Raw genomic sequence first — 25,746 nt, forward strand, 5'->3', positions numbered from 1 at the left:
GGTCTGCGCTCAGGCAGTTTGGTCCTCAACACAGGGAACTGCTGAAATCGGTGAGGATACGAGGTTTCCAAGGAAGAGTGTGCAGAGACTGAAGAGAGTTTGCTGGGACGGAACCTGAGGACCACCGACACCTCAGTGATGACAGAGGAGACAGAAGGGCTTGACAACAAGACTCGTAAGTCATCCGAAAGGTGAAGGAAAACCTGAAGAAAGTTAGGTCACCAAAGCCGTGACGAAGGAGTGTTTCCAAAAGATGAAATGGTCCACTGTGTCACCCGCTGCTGCACCACGAAGCCAAACAGCTGAAGAGCTTCCCCCGAGACACAGCAAAACAAGAGGACAGATGAGGTCCAAGAGAGACAAGTAAACATGACTCTTTTAAGATTTTTAGCCGTAAGAGGGAGAATGGAGAGGGAGACTCAACTGGGGACAAGGAGGGACGCTGACAGTGGGCTTTTCTTAAGGGATAAGAACATCTGGCTGTATGTTTAGATGCTGATGGGATGAGAGGAGGAAGCGTCAGGAGAAAAGAACAGCCTGTAAAAGGACTAATAAGGCCGTGAAGCTGTGGGAGGAGGTGGGAGTCACAGCACAGCCGAGGGCCTGGACTCAGGAGGAAGGAGAAGAGGAGGAAGCAAGGGAAGCAGAGCTGATGTAAGGACCTCGAGGAAGCACCACATTTCCTGAGAAGTGGCAGGTAGCTCGTCTGCCAAAAGTGAAGGAGGCTCCAGGTGGGGGGAAAGTTAGAAGTGTGAGGAGAATACAGACTTCAAAGGAGGATCCAAGAAGAGGAATACAAAGTCCGCTTTGAGTTCACACCCTAAACTGTGGACCCCTGTGACCCTGAGAAGTGGTTAGGGTAACACTCTGAATGGCCAGGACTGAAGAATGGGATTCTATCTCTTGTGTTTTAACCAGCATCCTACATGAGTCAGTGCACAGAGGAGAGGGACCTGACTTTGAGTGTGGAACAGCCTGACAGACACTTCCATTAGCAAATTCCAAGAAATCAGTGTCAGGCTCATATTTTAGTAAAGAGCTAATATGAAAACATGACACTGAAAAATACAATAGGTAATCAAATTGAGAACTGAAATTAAGACAAAATACTACAGTGAAAAAAGGCCTAAGACATTGTGGGTTTGTAGTTAGAATTAAATTTCTAGTATTACATGTTCCTTTTCAATTTGTTTTGGGTCAAGAGGTTATTAACACCACAAAAGCAGTTAATAGAAAAGCATGGTCTAGGACAAGATGGGTTATTATATTTTGCATGAATGTCTGTTACTAGGAAATTATCAGTTCTTAAAAACAACCATCCCTAGTTCATTAAGGGGTAGGCAGTTACCTCAAATCTCATCTCCTATTGTATTTTATTTTCCAATTAGCAGTATTCTACAGACAAGAGCGCAAGTTATAATATAAACTATACTTCTGTGTCTGTAACTACTTAACAAAAGATAAAGGGCATACAGTTTTTTATCCCACTGAATGACACAGAGTTTACTTCTAGGTTTGTTTCAAATTGTTATGCTTACTCATTTTTTTCTTACTCTAGCCTTAAATTTTAACTAAAATCTGTTTTTCAGTTTTATATAAACAGAAGCAGACAAGCAGAATTGTTATTTAAGGATAAGGGACATCTACTCAAAATACATTATTTAAGAAGGATTCCAACTGCCCAAAGCACACATAAACCATAATATAAGAAAAGGAACAAAAATCAAAAGCACAAAAAAGGTACTTGTGAACTGTCAAGAATTTAAACCTGGCGAGGATTAAACACTGTGGATGAGTATGGATGGAAGTGTAAGGCAATGGGAATGGCCGGGCATTTCTTCCCAGGTCCCAGACCCGTGGTAACACTGACTGTGTGACCCTGGAACATAGTGATGCTCTCAGGGGCGCTGAAGTCTTGGAGATGACTTGCCCCGTAGCTCACAGTCCAGACTCCTGTGCCTGCTGACCTCCCAGATCTTTTTATTTACACACTTTTGTTGTTGTTTTGCCCCAACACCTGCTGTTAAGCTTTTTATAATCACATCCTGCTTAGTCTGTGGCACCCCGTCCTTCCCTGCTGGTATTTCCCTCACTCCTTTCCATCAAGGCACAGAAATGTGCACCATCTACCATGTTAAGAACGAAGGGAATACAGCTAATATTCCAAGCTGAATGACCACATTCCGCAGCTTCGCTTGCAGCCAAGCATGGCCATGGAACGACCTTCGGGTCAGTGAGGTGTAAGCAAAGATGGTGTGTGCGATGTGGGGACAGTGACAACCCGTCTTCCCTGCTGTCTGGGAGATGAGTATAAAGGCTGGAGCTTCAAAAGCCTCCACTGTAGTGCCCTTGAGCACGAGAACAGAAACCACACGCCTTGGAAGTGGAAGATAAAAGTAGCCAAGGTCTTCAGGAACTTGGTGGGGCTGCTACCGTCCCCTGAAATACCTGCTTCCAGACTTCATGTGAAAGAGTGAATCCTTAAGCATTTAAGCCACTGACTGAACCTTTGCTGCTCTATATCCAAAAGCAAGTCTTCATAAATAAACACTGGAACTAGACTTTACAGAAGATGAGACAGATGAACTTACGGGGAGAGTCACAGAACAGTATTTATGGGATACTGGCAAGTCCAATAAGTAGGCTAAGAAAAAATACATTAAATATAATCCTACTTAAAATTTTCTTTTTAATTTTGATTTTAAACTTTAAAAAAAGATGGGAATTGCATGTGTTCATATGAAGAGAAAAAATTCTGGAAAGTTGCACACTGCGGTGTTATCAAGGGTTATAGGCAGGGGGTGAGATAATGCAGAAAAGCCACTTCATTACTGGTTAGAATATTTGTATTTAACAGTGAGAAGGTGTAACTTTACAATGAGAATAAAATATGCCGTTTATTTGATATTCACATATCTAAAGAAACAACATATTAACTCTGGCTTTATTCTACGATTTTGTTAAAAATGTTTAAACTATTTGTTATGATGATTTATTGGAAATATAGAATTATATTTATTTTAGCTAACAACAATCTCTTAAGTACTCAAAATATATATAAGACAGAGGTATAATCTATTTCTTTAATATCTAATTATAAAAAGAACAGCTTGTTACTGGAATGGGCAACGTCATATTGTAATCGATACAATAGTAAATCATCAATCTCGAAGGTGAATATGTCAAAATATCCAGAGGAGCCCCGTACAAGAATAGCAGGAGTAAAAAACAGACTTAACAGACTAATAATCTCACATCTTCAAAATCCACAAAGACTAACATAAAAAGGGAAGCTTCCTCCTTTGTATTAAAATAAACTCTGCATCAAAGACTTGCTTGGAGTGATCTCTATACTGAGTAACAAAACAGCAGAGAACAGGAAAAAGTCAATAATCCAGTGCATGGAAATAACTTATCACCTAAATACTCAAAGGGACCTAAAAAGTTCCTGCAGATAGATAACTGCCTGGATTTACGAGGGGACAAGGATAAGCAACCTTAGCCATGTTTTCTCCTCGGTTCACCCTCTGATCTAGTGACCTGTAATCTACAACAGTGACTTCGCAAACATGCTGCCCATTTGTCAGATCCTCGCCACTTGACTGACCAGGGAAGAAGTAAGTCTCCCTCTTGGGTCAGGACATGCACTTACCTTCCCACTGGCCTGTCAGCACCAAGGTCCTATTAATTACCACGTCGATTTCCGAGGCTCCATCTTCCACAGCCAATCTGATCTCTTCTAATCGTGTTTTTAAGTGAGTCTGTCCAGCTGGAAAGCCAGTGGCCACTGGTAGAGAGAGAGAAAGGAAAAGAAAGGGAAGGAGGAGACGACGAAGGTAGGAAGACAAATTTCAATTGGTCAGTATCTCAACAGAGACTTTCAGACCCAAAAAAATCAGCATTTAGACCAAAGCATGAATGACACCCTAGAACTTCACGCGCATCATGCAAAGTGAAGTGTGAAGAAACAGAATGCGATCTTATTTAGTACTGGCGTTAGGATAAATGTTAGTATTACATCCCCTGGAAGACCTAAAATTAAGTTGCTGCAGAGATGCCCCCGAGGGTGCTTTAAGCAAAAGCAATTAAGAAGGTACGTCATTGAAGTGACAGTCACAGTAGCTGACTCTCACCTTGATGGACACAAGTTAATTCTGGACCCTATTCTTGACCAAGTTGGCTTTCACGGTCATGATTTACTCATTCACATTTACAGCTGATGTAACCAAACTGTCACGTAGGTTCCTCCCACTGCCTATCTTAAAAAGTGAATTGGGAGGAGCAGCGCCAAGTATAAACAAAAGGCAAAAGAAAACACAACACCACTTTTGAAAAAGTATTATCATTTTTAACATGCTTATCATTAATTCCATTTCTGTGTCTAAAGATCACCTTTTGTGTTTCCTTGATGTTATTAAATTCCTTGGGTCTGCTACCTTAGAGAAAAGAGTGTTTCTCTGTTGTATAAAGGAAAAGCTGTACTGACTGAGGCTAATAAAAACTTAAGGTCGATAAAGGGCAGCTGCCTTTGGGAATACTTTGGGAATCTCACAAATTGGTTGTATATAAATACTGTATACTTTGTTTCTTTTGATGTATCCCAATAAAATAATTTAATCATCTTCTTAGATTCCTGCTTTGACGCACCAGCATACTTCTCTGATATCTTTTAAAAGCAGAATCTAATTTCATGTCTATCTATCTATCGAACCATCCACACACACATACACATACAGGGGAAGCTTTTAGTAAGACTCTCCCCTCCCTCATGCCTCGTCCTCCTACTGAGTCTGACTTAAGTCAATAACTCTTGAACATACCCTCTCTTCTTTATTTTCCAGGCCTTTGAGTGGCTCTCATCAACTCCCACGTGGACTGTGGTTAAGTCTAACTCCATTTCCCCTCTCTTTAATTAGTCCACTACCATCCCCTAACTTACTATGTCATGAAGCTGATCATGGTGTGCCTCTGTGTAACATGCTTTAGCATCTTTCCGCCACCAAAATAAGCCCAATGCCACAGCCTGGCATGGTTTCCCCATGTCACCTGGCCCCAATCTGCTTCTCCAGCTTCAACTCCCAGGGCTCTCCCTTTGTCCTACCTCAGGATCCAACAATTGCAAACCAATTTCAGTTCCCTGACCATGCTTCTGTGCCTTCGCACATGCTACTCCCTCTGTCTAAAATGCCATTCCCTATCTTCTCCTCCTTCTCCTTAAGACTCAGTGCAGTTATTATACCCTCCATGAAGCATTTCCCTTACTCCTGAGCATCACCAGCCTCTGCAAAATAAATCACTTCCTGCTCAGAGTTACAACTGTACCTTCTGCATACCTTTATTATTGTATTTTACATATAAACAACACTACACATCCTGAGTAATAATTTTTTTCAACTTGACTGTTCCTCCTAAACAACTAAGTTTCCTTTTAAGGACAGAAACACAGTTCCATGTTCTTAGGAATTAATATAATGACTGCTACTCAACAGGCAATTAACAAATACTAAGAGAATGGATAAATACAACCAAATACATGAAACTAATTAAAATCATAGCATAAAACTACATAGATCATGCTCCAAGGTGTCTGAGTAAAGAACTGGAGACATGTTGGAGAAAAAAACCAAAAACAAAAGCCACAGATTTTACCGGATGCCACTGGGATATCACACCCTGCAGCCTTCAGTGCCTTTACTGCATCACACACTCGAGCCGGGTAGACACAAACAGCAGCCGTAGTGATGCCTGTCAAGAAAGAAATCGTAACAGCCCACTTCATGTGAAGTTCAAGTCACACAATATGCTTTTAATTATTATTTATACTTCAACATTGGCAGAAATCAAAATGAGAGAGAAAGTAATTCCCTTATCACGCTGCAACAAATTAAAAGGTTTTTACTTCCCGTAATCCCTTCCAGTGCTTGACAACATGGATCATTTTTCTATTTTCTCATCGTTACAGTTATAGAATAAAACATTCCTGACATATCGTTCTTGGAGGTTCTCATAGTATCATTTTTAAAAATTCCTAAAGGGTAAGCTTGGTAGTCTTGACTCAATGAAAACATTTTATTTCATGTAGATAATAAAATACAGGGTTTTATGGCATTCAAACAGGACATTAGATAAAGAAAAATGTAAGTGAACCTTGCAGGGTAACACAGTAGGCAGACCTTGGAGACACTGCAGGTTCAGTTCCAGACCGTTGCAATAAAGCACATATTGCAATAAAGCGAGTCACAGGAATTTTCTGGTCTCCTAGTGCATATAAAAGTTCTGTTTACATTATACTGTGGTCTATTGTGGAATAGCATTGTACCTAAAAAGTAATGTTCAAAGGGGGAGGGTATAGCTCAAGTGGTAGAGCACATGCTTAGCACTCATGAGGTCCTGGGTTCAATCCCCAGTACCTCCTCTAAAAATAAAAGTAAATGAATAAACGTAATTACCTCCCCTCTGTAAAAAGTAATGTTCATACCTTAAGTGAAAAAATACCTTACTGCTAAAAAAAAAAATGCTAACCATCATCTGAGTCTTTAGCAAATCATAATCTTTTTGCTGGTGAAGGGTTTGAAACATTGAGAGAATTCTAAACGTGTGACGAGAGACACAAAGGGAGCAAATGCTGTGGGAAATGTGGTGCTGACAGACTTTCTTGACACAGGGTTGCCACTAACCTTCAATTTGTTAAAAAAACACACAATATCTGCAAAGTGCAGTAAGACAAGGTATGCCTGCGTAAGCAAAATCGCATCTAACTAGTCCTAGTCCCTCTTTGGCAAAAAAGTAACAAAATCTGGATCTGGAGCCCTCATCTTGAGGAATAAGCTCTGAAATTTTAAAAATTAAGTTAAAAAAGCAAACAGTCACTACACAACAATAGCCTAGGACTTGTACAAAGCTGCTGCTTTTAAGGGCTATAAATAGGAGGTGTTCTACTGTCAACACAAAAGAAACATCATAAACACTTTTCAAAAGCTGTAGGGCTGTTTAGGTCTACAAGTGAACCACAAATTATTTGGGATAAAACACCTACACTGTGCCAATGCAGCATCTCTAGCTGCCCTCATGAGTACAGGCGCCCAGGAATCACAAGGCATCCCTTCACAGCAAGATCTGGCTCCTAAAACTGCCCATTGAGTAACAAGGCACATGGTCTTGGAAACACCATTTCACCTTCTGGGTCTCAGTTTTCTCATCTAGAAACAAGGGTACTGACTCTCAAAGGTCTTCATTTCGACAATGCTGAAGTTCTAAACTTATGGCAACTTTAGAAAGTCCTTTCTTTCATGCGTACTAAGAGAATGAATATAACTCTTCTTTTTTCAAAAGATCTAACCCAATATACGAGTGTGTAATATTTCCCATTTGTATTTTATCCTCAAAAGCATGGCATTTACTCACAGAAAATACTTTATGTATGAGATGTGATTATTAAGTAATGAGCCTGGCTTTTTCACATGTGGCTAGGGAATCAGAACCAGGATTTGACAGTCACTAGATAAAAAATACCCAAAACTGAAGAACTGGAAAGGAAAATAAAGAAACTCTACACTTGCAACTTTAATCCATGTTGGGAAAGAACTGACCTACAAATGAGACTCAGATTCTCTCTCTCGCTGTTTTCCATAGAAGAATCTCAATTATGTCTCTGTGTACACGATTCTACCATGGATTTTATTGCTACCAATGATTTAGCAGATGACTCTTAAGTCCTCTTAGTTTCAACAACTGTGATTGTAAGAAGGTGAACACCGGGCAGACCACACACAACGTTACCTTTATCGTGCACATTTAAAGCTTTCAAGAGGTCTTCTCGGATGGGATACTTGGCTTTGTAACAGAGCCTTTGAACGTTGGAAGGTGTGTCATCGCCTGAAAGTGTCGTAAGATCTATAAAGGTAACAGCCTTCAGGAGCCAAGCAGCCTGGTTTGAAGAAAAGTCAAAACAAGGTTTTAAAAAAATTAATCTCCAGCTTAGTTAGTTATAGCAGAGAACCATCAGGCACACATGGGTGCTCAATTCTCATGTCTAGGCAATTCTAAGGCACATCACCCTGACACATGCTATAAACATTGCTCAAGAGTGACCAACAAGATGCACATGACATAGAATAAAATAAAAGGGAGGAGAGTAGCCTTAAAATGAAATATGGGAGTTTTGTTCTCCCATGAGTAACCCAAATTGAAATCCCTAACAGATCAAGGCTCCCCACGTGTGACTTTTCCATCTCATCCAGAAGGGGTCTTCGATGGCTCCCCTGATAGGAAAACACTCAGGGGCAAGAGTTTCCACCTTACATCTGACCCCCAGCCCTGTGATGTGCAATGAGACACCATAAAAAGAGTCTCTACCTTGCTTCCCCCTCCCAATTTAATCCAATTCCAATTTTAAAACAATATTCATATTTCACAACTCATTCTGATGAAGTCCTTTTATCTTTTCATTCACGTTATTTCCAAGGATGAGCAAAATGTGACCTGTCACCCTAAAGGACTCAATCACAAGATCTTGCCTCACTTGTGAAATGAACTCTGAATTCCTTTTAGTCCCGAGATGCACAGCACATCTTTGGTTGGTATACACTGAAGAACACTGCTGACCACAAGTCCTCCACGAAACACCATTTTTCAAATTTTGAAAAATCATTTAGGGAAATTAATAGCATGGTAAACATGATGGTCAAAGAAGGTCCACTCTTACACCTAAGGGCCTCAACAGTGGACATACCAGGTTGATAGCTTATGGTTTTAATATAAAACAGAAGCCAACCAAAGGTATGTCTAAGAAACTGAATAAATATGTTGAGAAAATATGCTATTTGATTCACTCATGAATAAAGATGCCTCAAATTCATTTGCGGCTTTGCCACTCAAGAGTGATAAGATTTTTAACTTGTTTGGATTAATGCATTATCTCTCTCCAACCCACCACCATCATATATGAATTATTAAAATAATTCATAGGCAGCCGCAATCTTTTAAGTTTAGATGCATCTCGAGCGAAATTTCATCTTGCGGCCTTGAGGGAAGAGACCAGGGCCGTGAACTGCGGGGAGAGATTCTCTGGAAGAGCTCTTACTTGCCACTCCTTCTTCACGGGTCTGCGGGCCTGGATTTGTTCCGCACGTCTCAGAACTGCCGGCTGATTCACTTGTATTTTGGAGATCCAGCTCAGGTCTAGAGGCGAAAAGAAGAGCACTGTAAAACTCGAAAGCTTTATTAAACGTATTCACTGGCTTTTTACATGGTCCTTGAAAGGACAGATTTATCCCTTGGTATCAAATCTCTTTTAAGGCTTATTACTTCTTTTCCGCTCAACTACAAATAAATAACCTCATTGAAGGAAGCCCAGCCATGAAAAGGCCCGCTTCATGTTAAAACCAAGCACATCCGGGACTAGAGGAACTTGTACTGATTCATCGCACAGGGATGTCTAACAACGGAGGAGAATGTTGTGCTCCACATGCCACGTGCCTCACTTCTGACCGCAGAGGTGCATCTGTGAGTGTCCGGTCCAGGAGAACAAAGGGTTAATAAATACATCCGTGAATTCACGTTGGGGCTTAAAGGACTCCTTGATCACTACCCCTTTGCTGGTAAGATAATATCTACCAGATGCTGATATGACGCAGCCCATTCTTTCCTCAAAGGAGAACTTTTCAAAGTATATTAGAAATTACTGCATTGATGTAACCAAAGCGAGAAAAGGGAAAAGAAAAAACAAGCCGTTCAAGAATTCCGGGAGACATCTCTGTTGCTTCTGTTTCCAAATGCTCTCTCCTTCCTGCATCCCACCCTCCATTTCCTTCTGGTTGACTGTAATCTCTAATTTAAACTCAGCCTAAAGGTTAGCTTTTGTTAAAAAACAAAAAACAAAAAACAAAAAAAACCTGCCAGCTCCCCAGACAGAACTGACACTTGGATCCGCCTCTGCTGCAGAACTTGGATTTATTCCACCAAGGAGTCGTAAAATTGTCTCTTGTACTTACTACAAGGTGAGTCATGAGCTTACTCACCTTGGAGTGTCTAACAGCAAACAAAGTGTCTGGTGCACACGTGTTTCAACTTCACCCACAGACACTATAACACAGGAGCTTCCTGACCATAAACTGGACACACATCCATTTACCTTCTATGAGTAAACTCCTGTCTATGCCCCTCTAGCAACCTCATGTTCTTGATGAATCATCTCAGAAGAGTCTTAAGGCTGCTGTGGGAAAGAGGATTCATTAGGAAGTATGTCATCACTACACAATTCTTGATTATGTGATGGAGAAAACTGCTAAAGGCTCGCTGTACTGTGTAACCACACACATAATAATAACAAAGTATCTGCATTCACTTCAGGGATAAGACCACCAAGAACACCAGTTTCTACAAAAGCCATTCTCTCTCTCTCATTTCCATCTGATTCTTCTTACCAAGTGTAGAAATTCCAAATTAAGAGTCTGAGCAATTAATAATAATATTCTTATTTAAATATCAGTGAAGAAGGAGCCAAGTTTGCATGCTTTTTTTTTCCTTCCTAATTAAATTATTCTGTTAGTCACAATCTTGTAACAAAACAGATTTTTAACATTTCAATCCATCTGCTCTTCAAAGACACTGTATGTTTCCCTGCTTGTCTGCTGAGCCAATCTCACAGAGAAAATGGGAGTCTAAGGTCAGGCACATGAAATGGGCCCCTACTTCCCCACCTGAAGACTGATGTGGGTCCAGGTAGAGCCCAAGGGAGGAGACCAGACAGACACGCCAGTCTCACCCCAATTTATCTAGCACCCATAGCAACCCCTCTCTACCCAAAGGCCAGGAGGCTTTTTTTTTTTTTTAACTACTAACAATGGTAATTGGGTTCATGGTACAGGTTGTTTCAGGCAGACAGTAAAAATGGATGAATGGATGAAGTAAGGAGCTGTGTGAAATACGAGGCTCACCACCAAGCCACTGTTGACAGTGGCCCAAAGAGGGAAGTCTGTGATGAGAGGGCACGGCTTTGAGGGGCCATCCTTAACAGTCACATGGCCCTTCCTGACCGCTCCAGTCCACCCCTCCCCACCACTGGAGGCACCGCTGCAGGAGATGGTCTCAGGCCACCCCCGGACCCTTCTGCATCTGGCTCCATTCCTCCACCACGTGCCATCTCCTCCCTCTGCCCTTCCACCTGTGGCACAGTCTTCCTGACCCTTGGGAGCTCATCGACACTCCTCATCATGTTCTGTCTCTGGACCCATGCGTGCTGTTCCTTCTGCGGAGGACACCCTGCCTTATCTTGCCAGTTCAAATGCCACCTTCTCTGTGCACCTCTCTGAACCACCTGGGTTGAGCTATTCAAGCTACTTTCCAGTCTACCTTCAGTGCATTCTGAATGGCACTAATTTGTCTCAATGTTTACCTTCCCAACAGATTTTTAAAACTTCAAGCAAAGCGCCTGACACATGGGTGGCATTCAATAAACAAACTGGAATGGTTCCCAGAGACGAGAAATGACCCCTTTCTGGGCAATGTTCTTCTAAATTGCTTCTTTTTATTTTTAATTTTTTAGTGTTTGCTTTTTTTCCCTGAGCTTTACTGAGGAGTAACTGACAAATAAAAATTGTATATATTTAAGGTATATGATATTTTGATAAATGGGTACACTGTGAAATCACCACCACAGTCAAGCTAATTAACATTATTTACCATTTTATATATTTACCATTTTCTTTTTTGTTTTCATTTTGTTTTGTGTGTGTGTGTGTGTGTGTGTACTGAAAACATTTAAAATCTACTCTCTGAGCAAATTTCAGGTATACAACAGAGCACTGTTAACTACAGTCACACTGCTGTGCGAAAGATCTCCAGGACCTCCCCATCCTGTTTAACAAAATTTTATACTCCAATTGCTACTGATTAAAGGACTTTTGGATCTCTACAAGAAAAGTTGGGACTGAAACATGAATGGAATACCAGAGGACATTCCCCTTAAAAACTAGTTTTTAGTACAATTCCTCACCAAAGGTTAGAACCCACGAGGTCGGCTCTCACACATCCCAGACACCACCTGCCAGAGGTCCCTACAAATCATCTCCTGGAGAATGTAACAGGGTTACTTCTCTCACAGTATCAGCCTCCACTGCTAAAAATATCCTTAGTGGTCATAAAATTATCCAGCCCCATAGTTAATCCAGCCACAGAATTTGCCTCTGTGACCTCCCATGGTAATGAATTATATAAGTGACTATCTCATTTTATTAGCACTTAATTTGCTACTCTTTAATTTCATCAAATAACCCTTGTTCTCATATTATGGGGTCTGGGGAAAAGAAAGGACTGATTGGCCTTTGTTATGTCCTTCATAATTTTTAATATTTTATTCGAGTACCCTTTAGCGTGTCCCTTCCAGGAGAAGTGATTCTAAGGCACACAATCTCATCAGGACCATAGAAGATTCTCTTATGTACAAGTGCCTTTGGGGAGAGCAGGCATGAAGCCGTAACTGGAAGGTGATAATACTCTTTTCTGAAAACTCTCCCGTGAAGAAAATCCCACTGTTCCTCCTCGTATGTCATTTTAGTGGCTTTCAAGCCCTTCCGTCAGTTACAAATCTGTTCTCAAATACTCTTCTCACAATTGATAAATTTTTTTTTTCTTGTTTAAGTCTCAGTAGAGACAGAGATCATCTTCCCTGCAAATCCACTCTGGAGCCTTTCCATCACTTCCATTTGTGTTTACAGATGTCCCTGTACATCTTCACAATATCCCGAAAACGTGTAACACCCAACAACAACTTGATTAGAAGACGTTTATTTTTTATTTTGATTTTACCTTTGTTCCTAATGGAGGAAAATCATGATACTTCATTAGAGGCTTTCCCAAATTGGGAAAAGTTCAAGATAGATTCCATTTCCCCTGTTTCCTCTCTTCATCCTGTCTGTTTTTATATCTGATTATACCACCGAGATCTGTGCCTCAGTGTTGTCTCCAAACAGGTGTTTCGTGATACATACTTGTGGAGCACATCTTCCATCCCAGGGTCTTTTTCTCAGTACCTCCTCCTCTTGTAGGCACCAGCTCAGTCTATTATTTCTGTGCTATTTATTTTCAGTTCTGATTTGTCACTTCCCAGGAACCAGTTGCAAGTGTCTAGCACAGAAACAGTTGCTCAATAAAGCCCCCCTGCATCACAGAAAATTTATTTTTTTTTACCACAGACACTGAAACTAGTGATGTATCAACTTGATGGTGTTTAGTCTCCCAACCTTGGAAAAGGTCAGCTTTGCTTAAAAAATGACACTGAGGCACAGAGTTGGGTTAATAAAGTATCATTAAAATTACTTTCACTTGTTCCTTTTCACTTTTTATAATGTGCATACTAGGAGATTTTGATTAAGAGTAGGTAGACCAGTAAGACGGCTACTACTGCTGCAGCCCAGGTGTCAGCAAACACAATGCTGCCCTGGGGCATTTCACCACACTGAAACTTTCACGACTGACCCTTGGCCACAGAGCTCTTCCACAAGGCCAGCCTAACACAACTGCACGGTGCCAGCCAGAAATGATGACATTAGAATGCCACTGTTACTGCTCCCATAGAAAAGATCACCAGAACCCTAGCACCATGGGCCACCAGGCAGAACCTACTACATGAATCCTCCATGACACCAACATCATACCTGGGCAGGAAGGGCCCACACTTTAGAGAGTCTGTTCTGGCCCACCCACAGCAGTGCCCTTCCCCACAGGTAAGGAATCTGGGGGGCCAAGAGCACAGACTTCCTTTAAGATCACATTCCCCCTGTGGTCCATGCTCAAGGTGCACAAGACCCCAGAATTTCCAGGCCAAATGGCGCTAAGCCTACTTACAGAGTCTGTGGGGGTCTCCATCCCAAAGTCAACAGCTTAAACTTAATATATGAGACAGAGAAAGGACTTTCTTCCCGGAAAGCTTATAAATGCAAGTCTGACTATGAACTACATTTATTCATTCATTCAACTAACATAAAAGGGATACCACCATGATGCCAGCACTGCTGAAGACTATGTAGATTTAGTAGTGAATGAAAAAACAAATCCTTACTCTCACAGAGCTTTTTCTAATGTGAAGAGACAGAAACATAAATGCATATTGGTCCTCACCATGGTAACCTCACCTGGTTCGGCCAAGACATGCCCAGTGTACACCCCCTGTCCCATCTGGCTTAGCATTTGTCTTGTATATGTCATTTATTTTTTTAAACAAACTTAAAACAAATCAGGATGGGTTGGGCAGATTCCAGCTTCTACCATGGTCTCCGGTAATAGTGTGTGAGAGGCAAGTGCAGTGAACAGAGATTTTGCTTGGATAGGTGGTTCACTTGTAGGAGCCAAAACTTGGTCTCTTCTCCACCCTCCCAGACATAAAACTAACACTACCAGCATGGAGGATATACACTGATAACAGAGATGTAGCAGCAGTATTTGTGGCTAGCGACAGCTAACTCCCTCCAGTCTTGGGTGGTGGCAGGAGAAATATGCATGCTCTTGGGCCTGTGAACATAGCAGCTGGTTGTGCTCCGACCTGAGCCCAAGCCTGCAAGAGACCCAGACGCAGTATGTCAGCCAGCAGTCAGCACGGCCTGAGAAGTGTGAGGACCTGCAGGTTAGCTGACCATGGAACATGTGTGGGGCGTCTCTAGATTCCTGGAGGACCGCCAAATGAAAGCAGTGTTTGTATCATTTTTATATTCCATAAATCTAAAACCATGTCTTGGGGGTTAGGCTTTCTTATTTTGCAAAAAATAAAAATCTACCAGCAATGAGCTCAAAAAAGTACATTTAATGTAAAATTAAATACTGAATTTCCATTTCTCAGAAAAGTTGACGATCTATAATTTGCACAAAATGCTTTTTTTCAACATTTGTCACATGCCAAGATATCTCTACAGAGATATCACTGACTCTAAAACCCAAATCTGCTAGCCAGCATTCGTATCTGCATCAGAAATTAGCAGTTATGTTGAGAAGCCTGTGAAGATGGCAATTTAACACAGCCTCAGAAGATAGTCACATAGAACTCTGAAGCACGCCTTGTCACTTAGATAAAATAAGTATTCTGAACAGTGCTTGTTTTTACATCCAAAATTCCTAGTGTATGTAAGTGTATGTATATGAAGTAAAGTAGTAGTTTTTAGTTTGTTGGCTCCAGAAGAACTTTACAAACAACTAGAAATTATCACTTTGTATCAGTCATGGGTTCTTCAAAGAGAAAAGTCAGTTAAGTTAACTCAAATATTGGCTCATTTTAAAAATCTGATTTATTAAATCAAAGAAAAAAAGTTTTGAGGTCTATTTTGTTGAAGGCAGAACACCTGACGTTACTGTAACCACAACTGTGAATTCAGTTAAAGAGGTGAGCACTGAACACATATTATCTGATTCTGCAGATGACACAGATGCAAATTTTGTTGGAGTGTAGCATCACAATAAAAACAATGTTCTTATAAAGAAACTTAGGGAGCAGAAATATACCTGGATCTGGCTGTGACAGACACATAATTTATAATTTCATCCAAATAAGCTACCATATTCTAACAATCAAAGTCCGAGCTATCGCTGTCAAACTTTAAATATTTTATATATACACAGAATAAGTGAACTACCCAATCTCTGTGAGAAAGCTGATGTTTAATTAAAAATAAACACTTCTTCCTGGCAGTGTGCACTCTCTCTTTGCTGGTTATCATCAGCTGAATGTTAGAAACATTTGACTCTTTGAAGAGTAAGAACCATTTTGTCAATCACGCTAAGCTGATACACAGCGACCAGTCTTGAACTTTTTTATTAATAAGATCTTTAAATGTTGGTTTTATTTTTTTTTTCAAAATCAGTTGAACATCTTTTTTTTTTAAACCTATTAAGTAAATAAAAACCCAAAGCCTGTGGCATTTTGAAACTCAGTGAACTACCATTACTGTTCACAGTGGTTTGTAAATGTTGCAAACAAGAAGGCGCTGAAGTTTATCCCTCTACAAAAGAGAGGATTTGAACAAATTAAATAAGGAGATTCCAGCTAGTGTACAACTTAATTTTAAAATTGTAAAATTGTACTTTGGAGTATCCCAAGTTATCTGTCTTGATTATTATCTACTGCAGTGTAACAAACCACCCCAAAATGTCATGCCTAAAAACACCAACCCTTTTACTCTTTCTCCTGGTTCTGCCGGTTGACTGGGGCTGGGCCGAGTGGCTCTGCTCACTTGAGATGTCGTGTGTCCACAGCCAGATGGCACCGGGGGCTGGAACCCGTGAGGTGGCTTCACTCACGTGTTGGGTGCCTTAGAGGGAGCAGCAGGAGACTGGGCTCTGCTGGGACACAAGGCGTCCTTCTCTCTCTGTGTAGGCCCAGAACATCCCCCTCTCCACATGCCTTCTCCAGCAGGGTAGCTGAACTCCTGACAGCAGCTCCGGGCTCCCGAAGCCATAAAAGCAGCTATCACCACCTCTGCCATGTTCTGTTGGTTAACGTGAGTCTCAGGGAGAACCTGAATCCATGCAGCAGAGGACATCAAGACACCCAACCCGAGACCTGGTCCATCCTGGAGACTGGCTACCACAAGCTCCTATTTTAAACTGCATACACTTACATTTTGTCCTGGAAAGAAATTAAAGGCTCTACACCCAATTCCAATGTGGGGAAAAGGGTTTCCTATACACTAAGCAATGCTCCAGACACCAGCTGGGTGTCCCACAATTCAACTCGATTCTGACACTATCTACCCAGAGGTGATATTATCAGATTCCCCAGGTTAAGGGCTCAGTCCCACAGACGGCCCAACCTCCTGCCGCACCCTCCTTTAGACCCTGGTTACAAGTCCAGGTTATCACCTGTGCTCTACCTACCACTGGAGGTTCCAATGACCCGCTCCTTGGATTCGATTAATTTGCTAGAGTAGTTCACAGGACTCAGAAACATTTTACTTACTAGACTATCAGTTTACTATAAAAGGCTAGAACTCAGAAACAGCCAGATGAAGGGGATGCAAAGGGAAAGATATGGGGAAAGGGTGAGGAGCTTCCGTGTCCTCTCCAAGCGAGCCCCTCCCTGAGACTCCATGTGATCACCAACAGGGAACCTCTCCAAACCCCAGTCTTTTCCCTTTTTATGAAGGCCTCAAAACAAAGGCACGATTGATTAAATCACTGGCCATAGGCGATTAAACTCAACCTCTGGCCCCTCTCCCTAACCCAGAGGTTGGCTGAGAGGTGGGAGTGAAAGTTCCAACCCGCTAATCATGTGGCTGGTTCTCCAGGCAACAAGTCCCCATCCTTAGGTGAGGTCCAAAAGTCACCTCATTAACATAACAATACACCATTACAGCTCTCATCGCTTAGGAAATCCAAAGAGTTTCAGGAGCTCTATGCCAAGAAGAGTGGACGAACACCAAGCGTATATTTCTTATTATAACTCACAGCATCACAGAAATGAAACTGAGAAGGCCTCTGATTTTTTTACAGTATATAAATCTAGCAGAACATTCAAAAGAATAAAAACTGAAACATCTTATTTGACAAGTTCTGTCTTATAAAAATATATATTATTTTGCCTCAGAATGGAGCAAAATGCATTAACTGTGAAGCTATTTGTGCCAAAATATTTACACATTTCAATATTAAAAAATATGAAAATTGAGAATACTCTCCACTTACAGAATGTGTTCTAAGTTTACCAAGTACCTTCAGCACCTATAAATACTTTCTCAATTAAAAATATGTTCCACAAAGAAAAATCAATTGAAGGTGTCAAGAATTAAAAATTTAAGAAACGTAAAATGCAACATAAAAAACAACTGCTGAACATTTTAGTACTTTAAGAAATTGAAAAAATTATTCTTCAAATACCTCCAATGACATATCAGAGATTGATACAGCTAAGAAACTAAAGCTAAGTAATAATTCAACTTACATTGTTTTATAATGCTGAAATAATATGAATACATTTTTTATTTTGATGCACTTGAAAATATCTTTTAGAGTGAATTTGTTTACAAGTTTTGAACAGTTACTATATCTTGAATAGAAGGTTCACAAAAAAATAAAAACAATTTGCCAATCACTCAACCTTTTTCAATTATACCATTTTAAGGTTTTTTTAGTGCCCCTTTTCACTGTCAGAAGTATTTCATTTGAATGCTAGGTCATCCTTATCAAAAATCCAACTCAAGCCTTGTTTTGTGCCTCAAGATATGATATAAAATATACAGCATCACTTGTGCAGCTCTCTTACCAGAAATGTTCATCTGAGTCTCACCAAGGTTCAGATATGTGATGGTTAGTTTTATGTGTCAACTTGACTGGGTCACGAGGTGCCTCGATCTGGTTAAAAATTACCTCCCAGTGTCTCTTGCGAGGGTGTTTATAGTCAGCATTAACGCTTGAATTGGTAGACCCAGTAAAACATCTAGCCCTCCCCAAGGTGGACGGGCCTCATCCAACCTGCTGAAGCCCTGAACAGAATACAAGGCTGAGAAGGAAAGAATTCTCCTTCTGTCTGACCATCTTAGAGCTGGGACACCACTCTTCCCCTGGCTTCACACTTGGACTTGGAACTACGCCACATGCTCTCCTGGGGTCTCCAGCTTGCCAACTGCAGGTGTTGGACTTCTCAGTCTCCAACTCACGTGAGCCAATCCTTATATTAAGTCTCCATCCCCGCTATGCTCTCTCCCTCTAACTTGCCAACCATGGGGGTAATACACTTTGGAAGTGGAACCCCAGCCCCAGTCAAACCTTCAGGTCAGTCTGGACTGACAACTTGACTGCAACCACCTTGAGAGACCCCCAGTCCAGAACCACACAGCTAAACCACTCCCAAATTTCTGACCCACAGCAACTGTGAGACTTGACATGTGTTTTGTTGATATTTCAGGTTATTAAGTTTTGCACTAATTTTCTTTGTAGCAATAAACCACATACAGAAACCAATATGAAAAGCTTGTGATAGCAAACTGCTACCCGAGTATAAAATGGTAGGCTAAGAGTTACTTTTTTTTTCCTTCCCAAACCCTAAAATGTAAACATTTAACACTTCACTAATACAAATGTGTACACCAAATTACACTGAAACTCACTTATGGAAGTATATAAAAACTAAACTATACATTTAAGAATGGAACACTTTACTCTGTGTGTGTGTGTGTATAATGCCAATATATATTATATATATATATAATGCCTTGCTAAGTCTGTATGTTTGTGCTCCCACCCCCGCCTCAATTCGTATGTATGTTGAAATTTAATCCCCAAAATAATGGTATTTGGAGGTGGGGCCCTCAGGAGGTGACCAGGTCATGAGGATGGAGCTCTCATGGGTAGGATTAGTGCCCTTATAAAAGAGACTCCAGAAAGATCCCCATCCCCTTTGCTCTGTGAAGTGTCAGTGAAAAGACAGCCACCAATGAAGAAGCTGGTCCTTATCAAACATCAAATCTGTCGGCACCTTGATCGTGGACTTCCCAGCTTCCAGAACTGTGAGAAACAAATTTCTGGGTTTTATCTATTTTGTTTGTTTGTTTTCACAGAATGCTCCACAAATCTGCATGTCATCCTTTTACAGCAGCCGTGCTAATCTTCTCCATATTGTTCCAATTTTAGTATATGTGCTGTTGAAGCAAGCACTGAATTTCTGTTTTTTTATAAGCTACATATTCTACGGTATTTCTGTTAGAGCAGCCTGAACAGACCAAGACATACCTCATCTAAATTCCTTTTTAAAAATTACAGTGAAACTACAGGTTAAAACAGCAACAGGTGCCCATGTTTTTAAATTCACCTCCATTCATTTACAAACCTAACAAATTTTTCACTTTTCAAAATATCTTTAACTTCATGTCTGTCAACTGCTTTTCTTTTTGGGAGGAGGAGAGGCAATTAGGTTTATTTATTCATTTACTTAATTTATTTTAACGGCAGTACTTGGGTTTGAACCCAGGACTTTGTGCACGCTAAGCATGCGCTCTACCACTGAGCTATACTTCCCCCTCCCACCCCCATCAACTGTTTTTCTAAGCTCTCCTCCAAAGAGTTCTGTTAGCACTGAAAATATTATTTGCCATAATAAAACTGTCAACCAATGACTGACCTCTCTGTGGAACAAAGAACAGCTTTTCTCTTGTACTCTTTTTGGCTATTGTTTAAATACATTTAAATCTATGAAAAAAAGCAATACTTTTTACTCTGTTGGCATTTTTCTTAAACTCTTAGGGGAAGCATTATCAAAAGGTTTTTCAGAAACTAAGTATTTCTCCAGGTTCCCAGTATGAAGCACTTCGTGAACTAGTTCAAGGAAACTCTTAACCTGCCAGATTGGGACCATACAGTTTTCCTCAGCAATCCACCTATCAAAGCTGTGTGAGATATGTACTCTTGGCTTGAATCAAGAAATCAAAGAAAGAGGCAGTTTAAATATCCAATAGTTTCCCACCCATTTCGTTTTTAATTTACTAGTGCTCCAAGTGAGTTTATTATAAAACTTTAACAGCACGGTGGTAACACAACCGAACCCACAGGCCATCTACTGAGGCCTTGTACTGGACGGCCAAGGGTGGAGAGTCACAGGAACACAAGGGGCTCGTGATACACAGCACTGCCCCTGAAAAAAGGAATTCTCAATTCTGGTTCTGTGATATGGGCATCACTGGATTTGGAGTTGGAAAACCATGGACAACTGTTTATGGACACTGACTCTGTGCCAGACACCTGTTAACTATCTTACAATGTTTTATAGTACAGCTGGTGTGAAGATGCTGTCCTCTCTGATTAACTTAACCGCCAGGTTAGAAAGCCATCGCTGACAAGGAGGAAAGAACCAGCCAGCTTGGTGTGACAGTCATCATTCAATGGATCTGAGCAGTAGCGCCAAACAGAAGACATGACAGTGCAGAACAAGTCAGGAGACTGGGTTCTGGCTCCAACTCTGTGACTATGAGAAGACTAGGCCGGCCATGAAAGGTTTCAACAAGACTACTGGCCCAGACAGATGAGCAGAAATTAACTACAAGTCAAGGAGATGAAAGACATTTCAAATATTGGGTATAATAAGAACAAAGATCAATCTGGGAATGGTGACAGCCTGTTCACAGACCAATAACAATGGCTAAAAGTTGTGTTTGGGAGTAAAGATATGGTGGCATGGGTAAGGTGTTATCACAGAGAATCATGAAATTTAGACAGAGGACTCCAGACTTGAAAGACAGGAAAATGACTATTAATTTATATAAGACAGAATGGAAAGTGGGAAAAACCACAGCCAAGCTGCTCAAGAAACTAACTTCTTTTCTCATCCATAAGAAGCAACTCCTCACCCACTAAAGTTTTATCATGAGATTGCAGCAATTCAGTTCCATCTTCAGACTCTACTTCTAATTCTAGTTCTCTTGTGATTTCCACCACATCAGCAGTTACTTCTTCCACTCAGGAGGAAGTCTCGGACCCCTCAAAGTCATCCATGAGGGTTGGAATCATCTTATTCCAAATTCCTGTGAATCTTGACATTTGGACCCCTTCCCATGAATCACAAAAGTAATTATTTTCCAGAAGGTTTTCAATTTACTCTGCCCAGATCCATCATAGGAATTACTATTCACTGCAGCCTTACAAAATGTGGTTCTTAAATAATACTCGAAAGTCAGAATTACTCCTTAATCCATGGGCAATAGAATGGATGTATAATTAGACATGAAAATAACACTAGTCTCACTGTACATCTCCATCAGAGCTCTTGGGTGACCAGGTGCACTGTCAGTGAGCAGTCATGTTTTGAAAGGAATCTTTTCTTCTAAGCAATAGGTCTCAACACTGGGCTTAAAATATTCAGTAAATCATGGAGACAGGCTGTCATCCAGACTTTGTTGTTCCATTTATAGAGCACAGGCAGAGCACATTTAGCATAATTCAGAATAGCAAATGAGCACTGGCTTCAACCTAAAGTCACCAGCAGCATTAACTCCTAACAAGAGAGTCAGCCCATCCTTTGAAGCTTTGAAACCAGGCATTGACTTCTCCTCTCTAGTTACGAAAGTCCTAAATGGCATCTTCTTGCAACAGAAGGCTGTTTCATCTACACGGAAAATCTGCTGTTTAGTGCAGCGCCTTCACTGATGATCTGAGCTAGATCTTCTGGACACCTTGCTGCAGCTTCTACACCAGCCCTTGCTAATTCACCTTGCACTTTTCTGTTACTGAGACGACTTCTTTCCTTAAACCTCATGAACCAACCACTGCTCGCTTCAAACCTTTCTTCTGCAGCTTCTGCACCTCTGTCAGCCTTCCCAGAACTGAATAGAGGTTGGGCCTTGCTCTGGACTACACTTTCACTTAAGGGAATGCTGTAGCTGGCTGGATCTTCTATCCAGACCGCTACAACCTGCTCCACATCAGCAATAAGGCTGTTTCGCTTTTTTATCATTAGTGTATTCACTGGAGCAGCACTTTTACTTTCCTTCAAGAACTTTCCCTTTGCATTCACAGCTTGGTTGCTTGGTGCAAGATGCCTAGCATGTGGCCTGTCTCCGCTTCCAACATGCCATCCTCACTAAGCTTCATCATTTCCACCTTTTGATTTACAGTGAGAGACTCACAACTCTTCCTTTCACTTGAATGCTTAGAGGCCATTACAGAGCTATTAATTTGGCCTGATTTCAATACTGCTGTATCTTAGGGAATAGGGAGGTCTGAGGAGAGGGTGAGAGGGGGGAATAGTCAGTTGGGGAGCAGTCAGAACACACCCAACATTTATCAGTGAAGTTCACAGTCTTATATGGGTGCAGCTTGTGGTGCCCCCGAACAACTACAGTAGTAACATCAAAGATCACTGATCACAGATCACCACAATGAATATAATACTAATGAAATGGCTTGAAATATTGTGAGAATTACCAAAATGTGACACAGGGACAAGAAATCAGCAAATACTTTTGGAAAATGGTGCCCATAGACTCGGCCAATGCACAGTTGTCACGAACCTTCAATCTGTAAAAAGCACAACTTCGGCAAAGTGCAATAAAATAAGGCATTCCTGTGTTTCACCTTCCCTCTATTTCAGAAATGTCATTAGAAAGTATACCATTCTACTCCTAAAGGTGCAGCTTATCTTTTCTTACAGACCGCCAGGAGTTACCCTCTGGACTTAACATACGGATTTACATTCTGAATGACATCTGCCATATCCCAGATGCTTTGCTTTGTAAGGAGAGGAGAAAAAAAAAAATCTCAGAGGCAAGAAGACAAAAAGACCTTCAGTTTCTTTTATGCTCTACCAGGCCTATTTTCGCCTTTATGAAAGAGACTCACTCTATTAGCCTAAATCAAGTTCTTCAGCCTGTCTACACCTGTTACTTTGCCAGACAAAGCGAGATAGGAATCTACATGGGTTTATATATGCTTTCCAGACGAATTAACATCTTAACAGACAAATTCCCCATATTATGACACTTCATTGCCAAGGCCTTGGTTATACCACTAAACATGCTCAGAAAGCTACACCATGAGACTTACTAAACCACATTTGGATTTCCAAATACTTAGCCTTTCAATTCAGTGTACTCTGGGAAAACTAATCAGAGTTTCTCCAAGCTCCTAGATGTGCCTGGTGTTCAGAAAGAATCATTAGACTTCAGAGAAATTCATCAAGAAGCTAGAAAACACTGGCCCCCTGTTGGGTAAAGATCCATCTCTCAATCCTTCGAGAAGATTTCATCAATTATTCCAAGAGCTAAGAGCTTCAGAGAAAACCTATTTAACTCTTTCCTCTCGATGACAGACTTGATGACAGACTCTCCTAAATTTAAATCTGAAAATGTCCCCAAATGCCCTGGGCAATTTTTTTTTTAAGTTCATAGTATAAATCAATAGAAAACATGATTCATAAAGTTGCTACTCGTGCAGGCTACTGTGTGAGTCACACAAGTTACTGTGAGTCTACAAGGATATTTACTTGCTAAAACCAACCTGCACATGACTAACCCCATCAAAATATCATAAACATAATTGAAAGGCTACAGCAGAGAACTAAAAATAGTAACAAAACCACTCCACTTAAATAAATAAGGATGTTAAGCCGCAAAAAAGGGAAGAATAAATATGTTAATGGAACTTTATGGTTATATAAAACTTGTCCTCATTTTTCCTAAAAGCCATTCCACCATTACTACTGTCCAGTACTCAAAGTCCTTCTGCTCTCATACCATCCCACTTACCCATGAACTTAAGACAATATATGACCGCTCTCAGGAACATGCACTTTTATGTTTTATCCCTAAGGTAAGACACAGTAAATTATGAATTACATATTTGGGCAGGGGTGTTAACTTATTTCCTAATGTTTATGAGTTCATATTATTCTGGACGCTTAAACCTTTTAGGCAAATGCTTTTTAAAAAATGACCTACTGAGAATCACTACAAATTTGCTATTAAAATTTGTATATTTGAATTTTGAAACCAGTGTCTACTTTTCCCAAAAATATATTGCTGTTCTCAAGTAATAGTGTATGAGCACCTGTCTATGATGACTTACGTAAAAGAGCCACAGGATGGCACCAGTGAGACTTACCCAATGAATACTCTATAGTCTGGCTACTCAACAGCTTTCAAAAGTGCTGATCACCCACAAAAAAAATTTAGAAAAATGAAAGAACTAGGGTGGATAACTTCCCAGGTGGGGGAAGCCCCTCAGTGATAATTTTTAATACATTTCCATACGAAGGAAAGCAAATCACCATAAAGGTAGTATTGAATCCATCTCTTATTTCAACCCCATTATACTCCAGCGTACACTGGGGCTACTGGCCCCTTTGAACTTCTCCCTCAGAACCCAGTGCAATATTCCAGTCAGCAGACACCCTTGTTCACAATCAGTTGCTCTTTGGCTTTAAGGTCAGAACTTTCCAACATTCCTCTTATATCTTGTGTACAGAGAAGGGTAAACAATCCTTACTGTAGCCAGGACACCCCGGGCACCATGCCAGCTGCTCTACACGTAACGCGTCATTTAACCTTCACTCTGTGACCTAGCTCTCATTCGCCACAATTTTTAGGTGTGGAAACTCCAAAATCATAGGTAGACGAATCAGGATTCGAATCCCAGGCAGTCTGACTTTAAAAAAGAGGCTCTATTTCACTAAGAGGGTAACCATCCCAACACATATATTTATTTGCAGGAAAGTTTAATCTGGGTAGTCTAGAACTACATAACCAAATTCTCAAACTGGGGCAAGAGATGATCCTTTGAAACCAAAGTGAACTAACTTTTGAAAGAAAAATAAAAATTAAAAAAGAAATATTTACTCATGTAGCTACTATATGTATCATACATGCCTTATATCATCTTCTGACCACCCTTTGATTTACGGAAAATATCTTATGCTTTCCAGATCCCTGCACGCCAGAGTCCCATGCTCTCCAGTAATGCTTTTAACTGCGTTTATTAATATATATTTTAATTGAAGTACAGTTGATTCACAATGTTGTGTTAGTTTCACGTGTATAGCAAAAGTGATAGTTATACATACAAATATATATATATATTCTTCTCCAGATACTTTTCCATTATAGGTTTTTTTGTTTGTTTGTTTGTTTTTTATATATAATTTTTTTTCTGTACCTGTCAATTTATTTAGGATAGCCTGTAGAATTGGAATTGTTGGCTCAAGTATACATTTGATACATTTTACATTTGATATATTCCAGAAAACTGGCTACCTATAAAAGTTGACAATTTACAATCTGAGTA

At 40.5% G+C, this 25,746-nt stretch overlaps 1 protein-coding gene and 1 non-coding gene across 4 annotated transcripts in view; both read right to left on the reverse strand.

The window, feature by feature from the left end:
* Positions 1–25,746, reverse strand: part of DERA (deoxyribose-phosphate aldolase) — an 83,570-nt gene that overhangs the window by 43,444 nt on the left and 14,380 nt on the right. For all 3 annotated transcript variants that reach the window (XR_004317232.1, XM_032473298.1, XM_032473297.1), the window contains exons 2-5: positions 9,083–9,180; positions 7,780–7,927; positions 5,650–5,745; positions 3,653–3,787 (exon numbers count right to left, since the gene is read on the reverse strand). Coding sequence is in view for 2 of the 3 variants with exons in the window: in XM_032473298.1 (XP_032329189.1) it covers positions 3,653–3,787; positions 5,650–5,745; positions 7,780–7,927; positions 9,083–9,180 (477 nt within the window). In the remaining variant the exon portion in view is untranslated. The remainder of the gene's footprint in view (positions 1–3,652; positions 3,788–5,649; positions 5,746–7,779; positions 7,928–9,082; positions 9,181–25,746) is intronic.
* LOC116661383 lies at positions 19,529–19,635 on the reverse strand. The gene has a single exon (XR_004317277.1). It is a non-coding gene; the product is annotated as a U6 spliceosomal RNA (small nuclear RNA).

The sequence above is a fragment of the Camelus ferus genome, chromosome 34 (assembly GCF_009834535.1).
Source record: "Camelus ferus isolate YT-003-E chromosome 34, BCGSAC_Cfer_1.0, whole genome shotgun sequence".
Classification (NCBI taxonomy): Eukaryota; Metazoa; Chordata; class Mammalia; order Artiodactyla; family Camelidae; genus Camelus; species Camelus ferus.